The sequence below is a fragment of the Sinocyclocheilus rhinocerous genome, unplaced genomic scaffold (genome assembly GCF_001515625.1).
Source record: "Sinocyclocheilus rhinocerous isolate Xijiao unplaced genomic scaffold, SAMN03320098_v1.1 scaffold934, whole genome shotgun sequence".
In the NCBI taxonomy this organism is placed as follows: Eukaryota; Metazoa; Chordata; class Actinopteri; order Cypriniformes; family Cyprinidae; genus Sinocyclocheilus; species Sinocyclocheilus rhinocerous.
Window position 1 is genome coordinate 987,103 of NW_015658752.1, and position 16,727 is coordinate 1,003,829.

At 36.6% G+C, this 16,727-nt stretch overlaps 2 protein-coding genes across 2 annotated transcripts in view; both read left to right on the forward strand.

The window, feature by feature from the left end:
- The window catches only part of LOC107722913 (tetratricopeptide repeat protein 21B-like), a 30,624-nt gene extending 27,368 nt beyond the window's left edge, over positions 1–3,256 (forward strand). Inside the window, exons 26-29 of the mRNA XM_016531412.1 lie at positions 1,792–2,016; positions 2,627–2,747; positions 2,839–2,906; positions 3,156–3,256. Coding sequence (XP_016386898.1) covers positions 1,792–2,016; positions 2,627–2,747; positions 2,839–2,906; positions 3,156–3,233 — 492 coding nt within the window. The 3' untranslated portion in view covers positions 3,234–3,256. The remainder of the gene's footprint in view (positions 1–1,791; positions 2,017–2,626; positions 2,748–2,838; positions 2,907–3,155) is intronic.
- A 3,236-nt stretch (positions 3,257–6,492) lies between these two features.
- The window catches only part of galnt3 (UDP-N-acetyl-alpha-D-galactosamine:polypeptide N-acetylgalactosaminyltransferase 3 (GalNAc-T3)), a 17,656-nt gene continuing 7,421 nt past the window's right edge, over positions 6,493–16,727 (forward strand). Inside the window, exons 1-5 of the mRNA XM_016531416.1 lie at positions 6,493–7,082; positions 9,984–10,156; positions 14,915–15,064; positions 15,492–15,726; positions 16,295–16,412. Coding sequence (XP_016386902.1) covers positions 6,586–7,082; positions 9,984–10,156; positions 14,915–15,064; positions 15,492–15,726; positions 16,295–16,412 — 1,173 coding nt within the window. The 5' untranslated portion in view covers positions 6,493–6,585. The remainder of the gene's footprint in view (positions 7,083–9,983; positions 10,157–14,914; positions 15,065–15,491; positions 15,727–16,294; positions 16,413–16,727) is intronic.

Consider the following 16,727-nt stretch of genomic DNA (forward strand, 5'->3'; position numbering starts at 1 on the left):
CAGCAATGAATGGTATGCGATTTATGACAGAATATAGTCCCACAACTGATCGTTTATTTTTTCCTCACGTGTCTTGCCTTTGGTAACAACGATTCAAAACGGAAACATTTCAAGTGACACGGGAAAAAGACACGGAAAACTTCAGTGAACATCAGAAAAGCAGCGTGCACATTTCTGGTTAAAAATGAAAGGCCATCAACTGACAAACGGGAAGCATCACCATTCAAGTCAGCAGCAAGAGCCAAAGCTAGTCCACAGTTTACTAAACGGTGGCAACCTCTTTAAATTATTCTTGACTGTGTTGGATTGACTGCCTTGATGCGTTGCAATAAGGTAGGGCATTGTTTTGATGCTTACATCCGAAAAAAATATATATTTTGCTTTTATTTATTTATGCTTTTTTTTTCTTGCCCCCCCTGACTCAAGAGTCAAATGTAGCCCATGCCTAGGGTGACGCAAAGGAGACGAATTGTTGAATAAAGTCGTTTTGTTTTTTTTGCGCACAAAAAGTATTCTCGTAGCTTCTTAAAATTACGGTTGAACCCCTGCTTGGAACAACATGAGAGTGAGTAATTATTAATGACAGAATTTTCATTTTTTGGTGAACTATCCCTTTAAACAATACATGATATTCAGCAGGCTTGTTTATCTCCTATAAAGACAAGACACTATAGGCAAAACTTTTTTTTTAGGCACTGGTCTTCCATAACATGTTTTTTTTTTTCAGACTAGTGATTGGCACTGAACATAAAATATATGTGAAAGCAGCCTCCAGTAATTTAATTCCATTTCCAGTAACGGACAGTAGAAAGTTCAGCAATGAATGGTATGCGATTTATGATAGAATATAGTCCCACAACTGATCGTTTATTTTTTCCTCACGTGTCTCGCCTTTAGTAACAACGATTCAAAACGGAAACATTTCAAGTGACACGGGAAAAAGACACAGAAAACTTCAGTGAACATCAGAAAAGCAGCGTGCACATTTCTGGTTAAAAATGAAAGGCCATCAACTGACAAACGGGAAGCATCACCATTCAAGTCAGCAGCAAGAGCCAAAGCTAGTCCACAGTTTACTAAACGGTGGCAACCTCTTTAAATTATTCTTGACTGTGTTGGATTGACTGCTTTGATGCGTTGCAATAAGGTAGGGCATTGTTTTGATGCTTACATCCGAAAAAAATATATATTTTGCTTTTATTTATTTATGCTTTTTTTTTCTTGCCCCCCCTGACTCAAGAGTCAAATGTCGCCCATGCCTAGGGTGACGCAAAGGAGACGAATTGTTGAATAAAGTCGTTTTTTTTTTTTTGCGCACAAAAAGTATTCTCGTAGCTTCTTAAAATTACGGTTGAACCCCTGCTTGGAACAACATGAGAGTGAGTAATTATTAATGACAGAATTTTCATTTTTGGGTGAACTATCCCTTTAAACAATACATGATATTCAGCAGGCTTGTTTATCTCCTATAAAGACAAGACACTATAGGCAAAACTTTTTTTTCAGGCACTGGTCTTCCATAACATGTTTTTTTTTTTCAGACTAGTAGAAAGAAAGCCTCCAAAATACCCATTTAGGTGTTTATTTTATTATACTTTGTCTATTTGTGTCTGTAGATTTCAGTTATAATACATATCTTTAAAGGCCGTTTCTCAAGAACTCAGGAAGTCAGAAATCTCCATTTCAGTATCACTTACACCAAACTTTACCTTTATTTGTTCAACCCTCTTCTTTAATGCTTCACAACGACATTTACTCAACTACCTCTAAATGTCTGTTTGTTCGTTACAGAAGGATCATGTCCCTGCGCTGCTGGCCATGGCCACTGCCTACATGATCCTGAAGCAAACCCCTCGAGCCCGAAACCAGCTCAAACGCATCGCCAAGATGAACTGGAACATCATAGACGCGGACGAGTTTGAAAAGAGCTGGCTGCTTCTGGCCGACATCTACATCCAGTCGGGAAAATACGACATGGCAGGAGAGCTGCTGAAGAGATGCCTACGACACAACAAGGTGACACTGAATTCATTCAGCTGCAGTATATATATCACAATTTCTGCTGGGAATTCAGCTGAAAAATAGTAAGAGATAAGTATATTTAAAGGTAGGGTAGGTGATTTCTGAGAGGCTAACAATAGCAAGCTTTGAAAGCATAAGATCCCACCCTCCCTGCAAATCACTCTCCAAAGCCACGCCTCCAAAACACATGAACAGTTAACAAAGCAAAAATGAAGCATGTAGTCAGAGATGGTGCGATTGAATGGAGGCGGGGACTCATTTAAATATTCATGAAACTGTGTATACTAAATGAGGTAAGGGTGCAGAGTTATATTCAAGGCATGAAGAAATTATTTTCATGAGACAAATGTTTAAATATGCCATTTTGATTATAAAAATGAGATTTAAGAGTTAAAATGAGTGACTACTGGGGAAAATGGCTCTTTTTAGATGATCCAGTGAATTAAATCTTCAGCACTTTTGATTTTCTCTTTTTATTTGTAACTTGATGAACAAACCAAAAGTGTGCTGTAACCCTAAAACAACAACTTGCTTGCAAACATTTTGAAGTCTCCAAAATATTAAAAACGGTTACAGAATGACGTCTTAACGTGTTTTATATCAGTCCTGCTGCAAGGCGTACGAGTACATGGGCTACATTATGGAGAAGGAGCAGTCGTTCAGAGATGCTGCCATGAATTATGAAATGGCCTGGAAGTACAGCAATCAAACCAACCCCACTATCGGTAAGATTAAAGCCCCTCAGACGCTCTGTACTGTTCTCATGTGTGTGTGTTCACATCTCTTATTGACATCAGCATGATGTTTGTTTACCAGGCTACAAGCTCGCGTTCAATTACCTGAAGGCCAAGAGACACGTGGATGCTATAGATGTGTGCCATAAAGTGAGTACGCAAGAAATCCTGCTGCGAATATATAAACGTCTAAATTAGTAAATACTGTACTGAGACCAACAGTCAGATTCCAGAAGCAAAATCCCATACATTTTTTCCATAGAAAAATAAGTTATTATATTATATTTAAAACTTTACTAAAAATATGCCTAAAATAAAAATATATTAAATGCAATTTAAAATTTTTTTTTAAATGATCCTGTTGCATTTTTTTTTCTTTCTTGCGTCTCATACCCTCAGGTTTTGGATGCACACCCCAACTATCCACGCATCAGGAAGGACATCTTGGACAAAGCAAGAGCAGCTTTAAGATCATGACAGAAGGACTGGTGTGTTGTGTGCTGTTGCTAAAACTTTACTAAAAATATGCCTAAAATAAAAATATATTAAATGCAATTTAAATTTTTTTTTTAAATGATCCTGTTGCATTTTTTTTTCTTTCTTGCGTCTCATACCCTCAGGTTTTGGATGCACACCCCAACTATCCACGCATCAGGAAGGACATCTTGGACAAAGCAAGAGCAGCTTTAAGATCATGACAGAAGGACTGGTGTGTTGTGTGCTGTTGCTCAATTGTGATCTCATCTGTAATTTCATATAAATTGCGTTTGTAAGTGTCAGTATATGAAATATTTTGATATGACTACATGCAGTGTTCATTCAACATTAAAAACAAGCATTAATAATGGTGCAATATTTTTCCTTATGTACACAGATATAAATAAACATTTGAAAACACTAATGTCAGGCTACAGATTCCACATTATAAAACGGATAGTTCCGGTCCTTGATTCTGATTGGTTGAGACAAGTTCTAAGCTGTTGTAAATTACTCTACAAACATACACCTTTCTTTACTTCTGTGTGTTGCTCGGCAACCACTTTGTTGGAACCAAAACCGTTTCTGAGGAACTACATTGTTTAGCGGAAGAATAATGTTTTTATTAATATCATTACACTTTATTTGCTCTGTTTTATTTTGTGAAACCTTACTACGTATATGGAATAACCGTTTTATAAAAGCAATAAGCCACTTCGCGTCATGCCTAACAATGAACCTTAGCTGTTATAAATTCACTGTAAACCACGGCTTCTTGGGGCTTATTGCTTTAATATATATGCACATTTTCTGTATGCAGCAAAGTACGCTGCACAGAATACTGAATCCCACAATGCAGTTGTGCTTGACCTTGCATTCCCAATGTGTCTCTTTTTGCCTCTTTAGTTGACCTGGTTGGCAAACATCAGAACATTTTTACCTAAAATTTACCCAAAACTGCAACTTTTTATTTCCAAGATGATAACAGTGAGGTCATGTGAGAACAATGTAGCATACGACTGTTTGGCTGCATTCTGGGTGGAATAATGGCAAACTGCTTACTTCATACTGCACAGCACATGCTATATAATGTCTACTCTTGTTTTTTTTGTTGTTTTTTTTTTTTTTTAAACAATGCAGTATGCAATATGTATGGCTTTGTTTAGAGTTCATCAAATGCAAATATAAGGCAGTATTTATTTCTCTTCAAGTTTTCTGGCATCAAGAGCACAAAATGGATTTAGTCCCGAATATGTGTTGTATGTGCCACTTGAACTCAGGGCATTTATATTTTTCCATTACAGACAAACAACTCTTTAACCATCTAATGCTAGTGTCCACTACAGTCTTTTTAACCTTTGATGGTGTGATGTTGCATCCAATCCATATATATACATATATATATATATATATATATGTGTGTGTGTGTGTGTGTGTGTGTGTGTGTGTGTGTATGGATTGGCTGCAACATCACACCATCAAAGGTTAAAAAGACTGTATATAAACACACACACACATATATATAAACATATAAATAAACATTTTAAATAATATTGCTTTCTTTATAATTACATTTATTATTTAAATATATTATATATTTTTTTGTTATACTTTTTAAATTATATGAAAGCATACCCAGGGATCAATTTCCTGGAATTTGTCCAAATCTAGTTTCTCAGATGTGGGCTTTGCGAGATTTACAGAATAAACTTTTAGCTTGACAGTGAAAAGAACTTCAGTTGTGCAATACATCCACATCAGTTTGATGTCAAATAATAAACTCTTGAGTTTCATCACAAGCAGTTCAAATGTCAACCTCCAGCAAGAGTCCGACTTTCTCACTAAACTCTATTACAGAGAGATTCAACGCGAAGCGACACAGCGGGAAGTTAAATCTCCAGTATCCTACAGATGAACACTCTTGAGCCTCTCTGGTATTCTTCTCTTGTCCGGTTCGTGTCCGGTTTCTTTTCTTTGCCCTGCAAACACAGAAGCTCTTTATGAAGTCCATGTGCACGGGGACACGGTGATTAAAATCCTCAGGCTGAGCATGTCTGGTGAGTGTTTTCTACATCTACCTTCGGTTTAATAGGGCTAATTTATTGTGGTAATACGTCTAAGTGAGATACTAAGTGAGTTTAACGTAGTCGTAGTCGAATGTCACCCATCACTGATGTCGCGCAAAGTGATTCTGCATGAACAAATGTATTTATTAGAGTCATGGAAATAGGTGATGCCAGTAACGGGACCCTTCGCTTGAGGATGATTAGGTTTGTGTAACATAAATATTTAGAGGGAATGTAGGGTGCGAATCATTATGGGGATCTGACTCCACTAATTAAGGTTTAAATATCCCTAAAAGAAATTCATAACAAAAGCTTAGGGGTCTTAAAAGTATGCAGTCTATCTTAGCACGCGAGTTATTAGTTTGTTACTTATTGTTGATTTTAGATTATTTATTTAAAGCCAATAAGAATGTTTTTGTTTTATTTAAAACGTCGTAGGCGATTGCGCCCAGAAAATTACTAAAATAAATTATTTTTTAAAAAGAAGAGTCATTTGCTCGTGATTCGACGCTGTTAGATCGCGTTCCAGCTCCTTGTCTACTAGCAACATCCCGGCAGACCGTGACAATCGTGTTAGAAAAGTATAAAAAGTAGAATTTCTTCCATAAATTTATTATAGAGAGGAAGCTACAGAGACTAGAAGGACAAACCCCCCAAAAATAAAACCGCTTAAATTTTTATTAAAGAGACAAGTTTTTTTTCGTTTAAATTTTGCCCTTATTAAAAATACTCAACCTTATAAGTGGAAGAGCAACATTTTTTTAATTGTTCAAATGTTGACGTTGCTGGACTCACCCTAACAGAATGAAGGCACACGTGGCGCTTACGCACACCTTACGCAAGTCCCGCCCCTTTACCTGAGAGACGCGCACCTGGATCCAACGACGCGGAAGTCCTGCTGAGATGACTACACTTTGACATCGCCGTGGACAGCAGTTCTACTGTGGGACAGTCGCTGTGGGAGTTCAGAACTTTGTTGGATATGAACTTAATCGATATTACAAAATTACCTCTCAAGTGAAGAATGATTTCCCAGCCACCTAAAAGAGGCTTAAATATCAAAGAAAACATTTATGTTGGACGTTCAGAACTGGAGTTCCCAACTTTTCCGTTCTCAAACGAGTCGTCAGGAGTGTTGAACTTGTTCGCGGTGCTCTGCTGCTCATATATCAGTGTCGTATTTTTGTCCCATTCACAGGTTTGACAGGCGGTGATGTTACGCACAGGGTGTGTGTCAGGTGTAGCTTTGTTTCTCACACTCTGAGTGCCGCCTTCGCCTCAAAAGAATGACGTTCTTCCGCAGGCTTCTGCGCAGACGACTGCACCCATGGAAGCTGGCCATAGTGGCGTTGGTGTTCGTGACATTCCTGTTTCTGATGCAGCGAGAGGTGGTCAGTCAGAGCCCCCAGGACGAACCCTGGCTCAAAGGGATTGTGGAGAAACGGGACGGCGTTCTTGAGATGGTCATGGGTGCGGTGAATAACTTCCGGGACGCTATGCCCAAGATGCAGATAAAAGCTCCGGTGAGGAAGCAGGAGAGCCAGGGCAGTCTGGCCTGTCTGGCCGGATACTACACGGCTGCTGAGCTCCGACCGGTCCTTGAAAGACCACCGCAAAACCCCACTGCCCCAGGGGCTTCTGGGAAGGCTTTTCACACTGACAATCTGAGCTCATCGGAGCAAAAAGAAAAGGAGAGGGGAGAAGAGAAGCACTGCTTTAACTTGTACGCCAGTGATCGGATCTCACTAAGCAGAGACCTTGGCCCCGATACGAGACCTCCAGAGTACGTACTACCTGTTTGCTTTAGACACTTCTACAGACATTTTAAGGGAATAGTTCACCTGAAAATGAAAATTAGGTGAGAATGTTCTCACCCTCTGGCCATCCAAGATGTAGATGAGTTTGTTTGTTCATCGGAACACATTTGGATAAATGCTCACAAGTGGATCTTCTGCAGTGAATGGGTGCCGTCAGAACGAGAGTCCAAACAGCTGATAAAAACATCACAATAATCCACAAGCAACCAGTCCATCAATTAATGTCTTGTGAAGAGAAAAGCTGCATGTTTCCAAGAAACAAATCCATCATTAAGACGTTTTAACTTTAAAACATCGCTTCTGGCTAAAATATGAGTCCTCTATCCATAATATTGCTTTCTCCAGTAAAAGGTTGTCATTTTTGAATCAGGAGAGAAATATGCACAGATCAAACACTGTTTACAAGCGAAAACAGTCCAAAACAGTTTGAAACCAATATATGTTGGTGGATTTTGACGAGAGAGGGACTTTTTCACTGGAGGAAGCCTTATTATAGACTGTGGACTGGTATTTTTACCATTTTAACCAGAAGCAATGTTTTAAAGGTAAAACACTTTAAGGACTGTTTCTTACACATATGCAGCTTTTCACTTCATAAGACGTTAACAGATGGACTGGAGTGGTGTGGATTACTTGTGGATTATTGGGATGTTTTTATCAGCTGTTTGGACTTTCATTCTGACGGCACCCATTCACTGCAGAGGATTCATTGGTGATGCAATGCTACATTTCTCCAAATCTGATCTGATGAAGAAACTAACTCATCTACATCTTGGATGGCCTGAGGGTGAGAAGATTTTCAGCAAATTTACATTTTTTTTTTTCATCAGTTGAGGTGTGCGAGTTATTATTTGGATGCAATATCCGTCTCTTTCACTTTTAAATATTCAGGGTTCCCACAGAAATATCAAGGAATTTTAAAATTGTATTTAATAAAATCCAGGGTCATACAAATTTATGAAGTGACTACACATTTTTCTAGTTATGCCTAGCTTTTAATGATTTAATATGATGAATATTGCGCTCTGTGAGCCTCCTTCATGAAACATGAGCAAAGTAGATGTGCATTAAACTATTCTTGCATAAATTCTTGCATTTAGTTCAATAAAACTATTTATGTAAGAATTAAATTATGACTTTGTTCATGTTTCATATAGTAGTCCCTGTAAATGCAATCTTTATGACATTTTACCTAGATTTAAAAAAAATCAGTATCTAGTAAGCATGACTGTACGACAAGAAAAGTCACGAAGAAGTGGAGATTCATCAGTCAAAAAGTGTGGCGCCCTTTAATGTTAAGCTGAAAAATGTATCTGCAAATACAGTCATGTTGAAAAGCAAGTATAGTAAACATTTTAGAAGGTCCTTGCGTAAAACTAACATGCAATGGTGTGATCTGCTTTTTTTGCTGAATCACCTTCTGATGTGGGTTCTGCAGCTCTGGTTATCAAAACTCAATCCAAAACCAACCAAAAATAACATGAGGAGACCACCTTGTAGATCGAAGTGGTAGTATAATTCCATTGCCAGCAGAGAAAAACACACAAAAACAATGAGGTCCAAAAGTCTGAGACTATTTGGCATTTTTCTCCTTTTTAATATCTAACCACCTCATGTTTTTAGTATTTGTTATGTGGCATATAAAGTGCACAATCTAAAGTATGTTTGAAAGGATTTTGAAAAATTGACCAAGAATGTTAGTGTGCATAGAATCTAGAGGAGAATCTGTTTATCTGTCAGGATAATCTTGTCCTCAGACACGTTATTTAAACATGTCTATGCAGATATTGCTACTAATTGCAGACTGAGACAAAAATGAGCTTTTTTCTCTAATTAAACACGTTTGTTCTTGCCCTTATTGCTTTAGTGGGGTGATATACACAAAACCAGAGTTCCTATTGCTCGTTGTTATACAAAATGTCACACAACACACAATTAGGAGTCTGCATTTACTCTAAAAAGGCTTAGAAGGGTGATTGTAATTCATCATCAATTCAACCAAACAGCCACTATAGCTAAATTAATTCAATTTTATGTTGCAAGAAGTAACATACAATAGAAATCTAGTTAAACTAATTATGTAATATTACTTATGTGCACCAATATAAAAATACATAGTACTAAACATAAGTATTTTAAGGTGATGCAAATTAAATGTTGAATCAATGTTGAACTGATTCATAATCATGCCGTTTATTAACGCTGAAGAAATATAGATCGAATTAGTTTTTTTTTTACATAAGTTTAAATGCAAAATGTGTTCATTTATAATCATTGTGATACTGTTATATTTTTTATTTTGCATTATTTTTATATTTTCCATTTTCATTTTAATTGGTTAAAGTTTTAGTAATTTTGCTGTATGTTTTTGTCTTTTTCGTTAGTTACTGTTTTTTTGTCTATATAGTTTTTATACATTTTTGTTTCAGTTTTAGTTATTTTAGTACAAATAAAATTAACAGACACATCTTTTGACTTCAATAATGTATTAATAAATGCTGAAATTAACAAACTAAGATTAATAACTGTTTTAGAAGAATTTTAATTGTTAGTTAATGTTAACTAAATTAACCTATGTTAACAAACAAAACCTTTCTAAAATGTTACCATTCTTTTTTTTTTATTCTATATGTTTTTTTAAATTTTATATTTGTATTGATATTTCAATCAATGTTTATTTTATTTCAAATTTTAAAAAAAGTATTTATTTCTTTTTAAAGGTTTCATTTTAGTCTTTAGGAAATGCATTGGCCAATTGGGGACAATATATTGCCTAGCCCTAATCCAGACATTTCACAGACATCTGTTGAATAAAACCTCCCCCCCTTCCCTTCATTTCTCTGTCTGTCTCTCTTTTCCTCTCACAGATGCATCGAACAGACATTCAGACGCTGTCCACCCCTGCCGACCACAAGCGTGATCATCGTCTTCCACAACGAGGCGTGGAGCACGTTACTGCGGACCGTCTACAGCGTCCTGCACACCTCCCCTGCTCTGCTCCTCAAAGAAATCATCCTCGTGGATGACGCCAGCTCTGACGGTAACTCACCTCTAGCCTGCAGCCCCACCAGACCGTTTGTGTGTTTTAATGGGCATCTGGTTTCACTCAAGCAACCCGCTTTACTGAATTCTTATAGGCCTGCTGACACCCGGCACTCGTGAAGCAGGTTACTACAGGAAACAGAGCTGTTTGGGAATGTTCTCAGAGGATATAATCATTGTGATACTGTTATATTTTTTATTTTGCATTATTTTTATATTTTCCATTTTCATTTTAATTGGTTAAAGTTTTAGTAATTTTGCTGTATGTTTTTGTCTTTTTCGTTAGTTACTGTTTTTTTGTCTATATAGTTTTTATACATTTTTGTTTCAGTTTTAGTTATTTTAGTACAAATAAAATTAACAGACACATCTTTTGACTTCAATAATGTATTAATAAATGCTGAAATTAACAAACTAAGATTAATAACTGTTTTAGAAGAATTTTAATTGTTAGTTAATGTTAACTAAATTAATTAACCTATACAAACAAAACCTTTCTAAAATGTTACCATTCTTTTTTTTTTATTCTATATGTTTTTTTTAATTTTATATTTGTATTGATATTTCAATCAATGTTTATTTTATTTCAAATTTTAAAAAAAGTATTTATTTCTTTTTAAAGGTTTCATTTTAGTCTTTAGGAAATGCATTGGCCAATTGGGGACAATATATTGCCTAGCCCTAATCCAGACATTTCACAGACATCTGTTGAATAAAACCTCCCCCCCTTCCCTTCATTTCTCTGTCTGTCTCTCTTTTCCTCTCACAGATGCATCGAACAGACATTCAGACGCTGTCCACCCCTGCCGACCACAAGCGTGATCATCGTCTTCCACAACGAGGCGTGGAGCACGTTACTGCGGACCGTCTACAGCGTCCTGCACACCTCCCCTGCTCTGCTCCTCAAAGAAATCATCCTCGTGGATGACGCCAGCTCTGACGGTAACTCACCTCTAGTGTGCACGCAGCCCCACCAGACCGTCCGTGTGTTTTAAGGGGCGTCCGGTTTCACTCAAGCAACCCGCTTTACTGAATTCCTGTAGGCCTGCTAACACCCGGCGCTCGTCAAGCAGGTTACTACAGGAAACAGAGCTGTTTGGGAATGTTCTCAGAGGAGTTTTGCTCAGCCCCCCTTCAGGGGGTCTGGGGTATAGAGGCCTATCAGCGAATTCTTAAAAACCAGATTTTGACAAAAACTTTGACAAGAAATGCAAAGAAGAAAATGAGCATTAGAGCAGTGGTTCCCAACTGGTTTTGCGTCAGAAGCCATATTTGACATTAGACCTCAACAAAACACAAAAAATCGCTTGCTTGTTAAAACTGTAATATCGTTACAATCCTATGCTGAAATTTGGCGGTGCGTGGATTTTAATGGTAAGACTTTACAATAAGTTCCCATTTGTTATCATTTGGTCATTAACAAAGATGAATAACTACTGTAACAAATGTATTGCTCATCGTAAGTCGATGTTAGTTAATGCATTAATGGATATGACCTTATTGTAAAGCGTTACCATTTAAATTCCAGCAATATCAATACGCGTATGATTTTTCTAAATCAACTAAATGTTTCTCAGCGACTAAACCATATTATGTCCGTAACCCAATTGCATGTGGCCATGTCTGGTTTCTTTCACCTTGTGTAGTTTTATTCATGGTTTTTGAGGATGAGGGTGTGTTGCACGACCTGCCAGTGACATTTAACTAACTTTGACTGAATGGCAAATGAGTTGGCATCAAAATACCACCACAGAGTTTGATTGTGCTTAAAATTGACAACAACAACAAAAGACATATGAAGCATTGTTTTAAATGTTAATGAGTCTATGTTGATTCTTTTCTTTGCTAAATATGCACAATTACACTATTGTCCAATAGTTTGGGTTTTATTTAATGTTTTTGAAAGAAGTATCTTATGCTCACCAAGGGTGCATTTATTTGATCATTAAAAAACAGTAATATTATAAAATATTATTACAATTTAAACTAACTGTTTTCTATTTGAATATTTTTTTAAATGTAATTTATTCTTGTGATTTCAGCATCATTACTCCAGTCTTCAGTGTCACATGATCCTTCAGAAATCATTCTAATATGCCGATTTGCTGCTCAAGAAACATATGGTTATCAATTTTTGTGGAAAACGTGATTTTTTTTTCTTCAGGATTTTATGAGGAATATGAAAGTCCAAAAGAACTTTAGAAAAGAAAATATGAATTTCTTAAAAAAAAAACATTTTTTTTAATGGTTCTGTACATGATTAGTTGCATTTGATTATTTGCATTTAGCATTGTTTTCACCCTACTGAACAGATCAGAACAGACCTGCTACTATCCATTATGGGTTGAGAACCACTGCACTAGATCTATCCGTTCCCCTGCTTGAATCACGCAGGGACTGAACTTTCTCTCTTGGCTGCACGCCATGCGAGAAATAAAAGCCAGGGAATTGGCTTTCAACTATTCTTTTACGCTCCCTCTTCTTTTAATTACACCCTCCGTCTCTCTTTCTCAAGCAATTCCAGCTTCCGCTGAGAAAGACCAGTCTTGTGTGTGTAGGTCCCCACCCTCGGAGGCAGCCAAAACCTATAGGACGTCCCGCTGCGCTGCTGTGAATCATTTCTGCAGGCTTAGTGTTGCACCTTTACTCTTAAATGATTCTGAGGAGGATAATACATATTATGTGATATCATAAATCACAATGTCTGGGTTGGGAAAGCCACTATTAAACTGCAGCTTCCCAAGTGACTCATAATTTAAAGTAGTTAAATGGTCAAGAAACCCTCCCTGCTGATTAAAAACGTGCGTAAACCAGACTAAAGAGGTTAGGCTGGCCTGCTGTGATGGTTTATGAGGATTTTCAGGGACTTGTCAGTTAGTGAGCCTGAGAGACCAGCTTAAAGCCAAGCAAACCAGACTGGGTTAAGCTTTTTTTATTTTTATTTTTCCAGCAGATATTTTGTAGTGTAGCTTGAATACTTTAACTTGTAATGAAGCTTAAAGGGATAGTTCACCCGAAAATGCAAATTTTGTCATTATTTAATCCCTCAAGTTGTTCTAAACCCGTAAGAGTTTCTATCAGCTGTTGAACACAACAGAAGATATTTTGAAGAATGTTGGTAACCAAACAGCTGATGATGGTCCCCATTGACTTCCATAGTATGGAAAAAACACTATGGAAGTCAATGGCTATGTTAACTGTTTGGTTTCCAACATTCTTCAAAATATCTTCTTTTGTGTTCAGAAAAAAGAAACTCATACAGGTTTGGAACAACTTGAGTAAATTATAATTTACATTTTTGGCTGAACTGTCCTTTTTAGTACTTAGATTCATTACTAATTCACTACTATTCAAGTTATTGATTTAAAAAAAATGCTAACATGAAGACTTCTCAACAGAGATTCAAATGAATCAGTGTTTTTTAAAACAAGTTTTGACTATTCCATTGCTCTGTCCAACCAGTTGAACCGAAACTGATTTCAGTTGTGCATAAGTGACACTTTGCTTTAGATTTACAGTATGCATCTCTATTTTTAGCTAGTTACTCCTCAGTTCTGTATAATATATAATATTATACCAAAGTGCTAGTCAGTGGCTTTGCCCTGAGGGCTGCTGGGAGACTGCAGACTCATGAAAGGAGATATTTATGCTTAATGAATACGTACAGACACATATCTACTAGATTAAAGGTGCTGCTTGAGCTTTGTCCTGCTCCTTTGCTAAAAGAGTATTATTATGTCTTTTATCCCAGCATACTGAATCTAAAACGTACCCTGACAGAATACTGAATCAGTTTGAAAGAAAAACATTAAATTTAATCATACACCTTTTTAAAAGTAACACTTTTGGAAGAAGTTGGAAGAGCACCAACTGTAAAATAAATCTGAAATATGTTCCAAAACCTATTGAGCAGCCTCGCTGTATGCAACATCATAAATATCTTAATTTGTGTTCTGAAGATGAACGGAGGTCTTACAGGTTTGGAATTACATTTTTGGGTGAACTATCCCTTTAAATATATACTACTGTTCACAAATATGTGATTGGTAAGATTTTTTTATGTTTTTGAAAGAAGGCTCTAATGCGCACCAAGGCTGCATTTATTTAATCAAAAATACAGTAAAAACAGTTTAATTATGAAATATTATTATAATATAAAATAATATGTTTCTTATGTGAATATATTTAAAAATTAATTTATTTCTGTGATGCAAAGCTGAATTTTCAGCACATTGCTCCAGTCTTCAGTGTCACACGATCTTCAGAAATCATTCTAATATGCTGATTTGCTGCTCAGGAAACATTTCTGATTATTATCAATACTGAAAAGACTTAATATTTTTGTGGAAACTGTGATACATTTTTTTGTTTGATGAATAGAAAATTAAAAAATATGCTAGAATTTATTCCAAATATAAATCTTTTGTAATATTATAAACCTTTCACTTCACTTTTTATCAATTTAATGCATCCTTGCTGAATAAAAGTATTCATTTCTTGCATAAAAAAAAAAAACTAACCCCAAAATATGAAATATTTATAATAGCCACTTGTCTCATTTCGTCCATCATCTGGATGGATATTTTAATGCATTCTGAGATTCCCTTCTCCAAGAAAGAATACATTCCTTAGGATTTTGCAAAAAGAAAGTCTAAAGGCCCGTTCACACCAAGGACGATAACTATAAAGATAACGATAAATAATTGACTGCAAAATGCACACACACACATTGTTTTGACATTTCTCTTTCTCACAGAGCGACTAAAGGACGAACTGGACGAGTATCTGAAACAGCTGCACATCGTTCGCGTGGTCCGTCAGCGAGAACGAAAAGGCCTGATCACTGCGCGGCTCCTCGGGGCCTCCATGGCCTCGGGCGAAACTCTCACCTTCCTGGATGCCCACTGTGAGTCATTTTAAAGAGCCAATCACTCCCCCTCAAAAGTGCTGGATTCACATTAATAGGGTTTGTCTCTTAATAAAAACACACTCTTTATAACAAGCCTGTGGTCAGTTAGAGCTACTCTGCGCTGGAAAGAATCTGATGCTTTTTAATTCCGTCTTGAGTTTAGGCTTGTTAAACATTCATGATGTTTTTAAGAAAGTGTTTGTGTCCTCCGCTGGTGTGGTTGACTGGGAGACGGTCAGCCAGAATGCAGAAATGACTCAAATCGATTTAGAAGACGGTTTTATTTATTCATCTGGGCTGTGTTTATGCATGAGGGTGTTTTGTAAGTAAGTACGTTAAGAGGTGATGGTGTAGCCTAAGGCAAGGAATGTACTGGAAGACTTCAAAGTGATTTTATCATGCAATTCCTGCTTGGTTTGTTTAGGTGAATGTTTCCACGGATGGCTTGAGCCGCTGCTGGCCAGGATAGCAGAGAACTCCACCGCCGTAGTGAGTCCCGACATCACCACCATTGACCTGAACACGTTTGAGTTCATGAAACCCTCACCGTATGGACAGCATCATAACCGGGGGAATTTCGACTGGGGCCTTTCTTTTGGTTGGGAGACCCTTCCAGATCATGAGAAACGGAGACGCAAAGATGAGACGTACCCTATTAAGTAAGAAAACACTCTGGTTTACAATAAAGAACAGTTCACCCCAAAAAAAACATTGTTTACTCCTACAATGACTTCTTTCCAGACCTTTTGAACTACCCTTTATAAAACGGATAGTTCCGGTCCTTGATTCTGATTGGTTGAGCCGCGTTCGAAGCTGTTGTAAATTACACTACAAACATACACCTTTGTTTACTTCTGGAAAGGCTCACCAAGGCTGCATTTAATTGTTAAAAAAATGGGTAAAATCAGTAATATTATTTCTATTTGAAATAACAATTTTGTATTGGAATATAGTTTAAAATGTAATTTATTCCTGTGATGCAAAGCTGAATTTTCAGCATCATTGGAAGAGAAAATGTCATACAGGTTTGGAACAGCATGACTATTCTTTAAATGATTTGACTAAATAGATTTGATAATACTCAGGCACTCATTGGATTTCATTGTTTGTTTTCCATTAAACGATTTTATTATCCATGCACAGTGCACACACAAAACACATTTCAGTCATTTTCTGTCTAATGAAAAAACATTCAAAGAAACATTCTAATCACATTTGCCCTCGCAGGACGCCAACGTTCGCAGGGGGATTGTTCTCCATTTCCAGAGATTATTTCTACCATGTAGGAAGCTATGACGAGGAGATGCAGATTTGGGGAGGAGAAAATATTGAAATGTCCTTCAGGGTGAGTCAAAAATTTGTTTTGCACACATCTTTTATTCGATCTTAGCACATGTACAATACGGTTCAAACGTCTGGGGTTGGTAAGTTTTTTTTTATTTTTTAAGAGATTTTTGCTTTTATTCAGCAAGGATGTATTAAGTTAATCAGTAGTTACAGTAATGACATTTTTTAATGTTTTTCAAAAATTATATTTCAAATAAATGTTGCTCTTTTAAACTTTCAATTCATCAAAGAATCCTGATATGTAAACCCACAGTAAAGAAAATATGTATCACTGTTTCCAATATATATATATATATATATATATATATATATA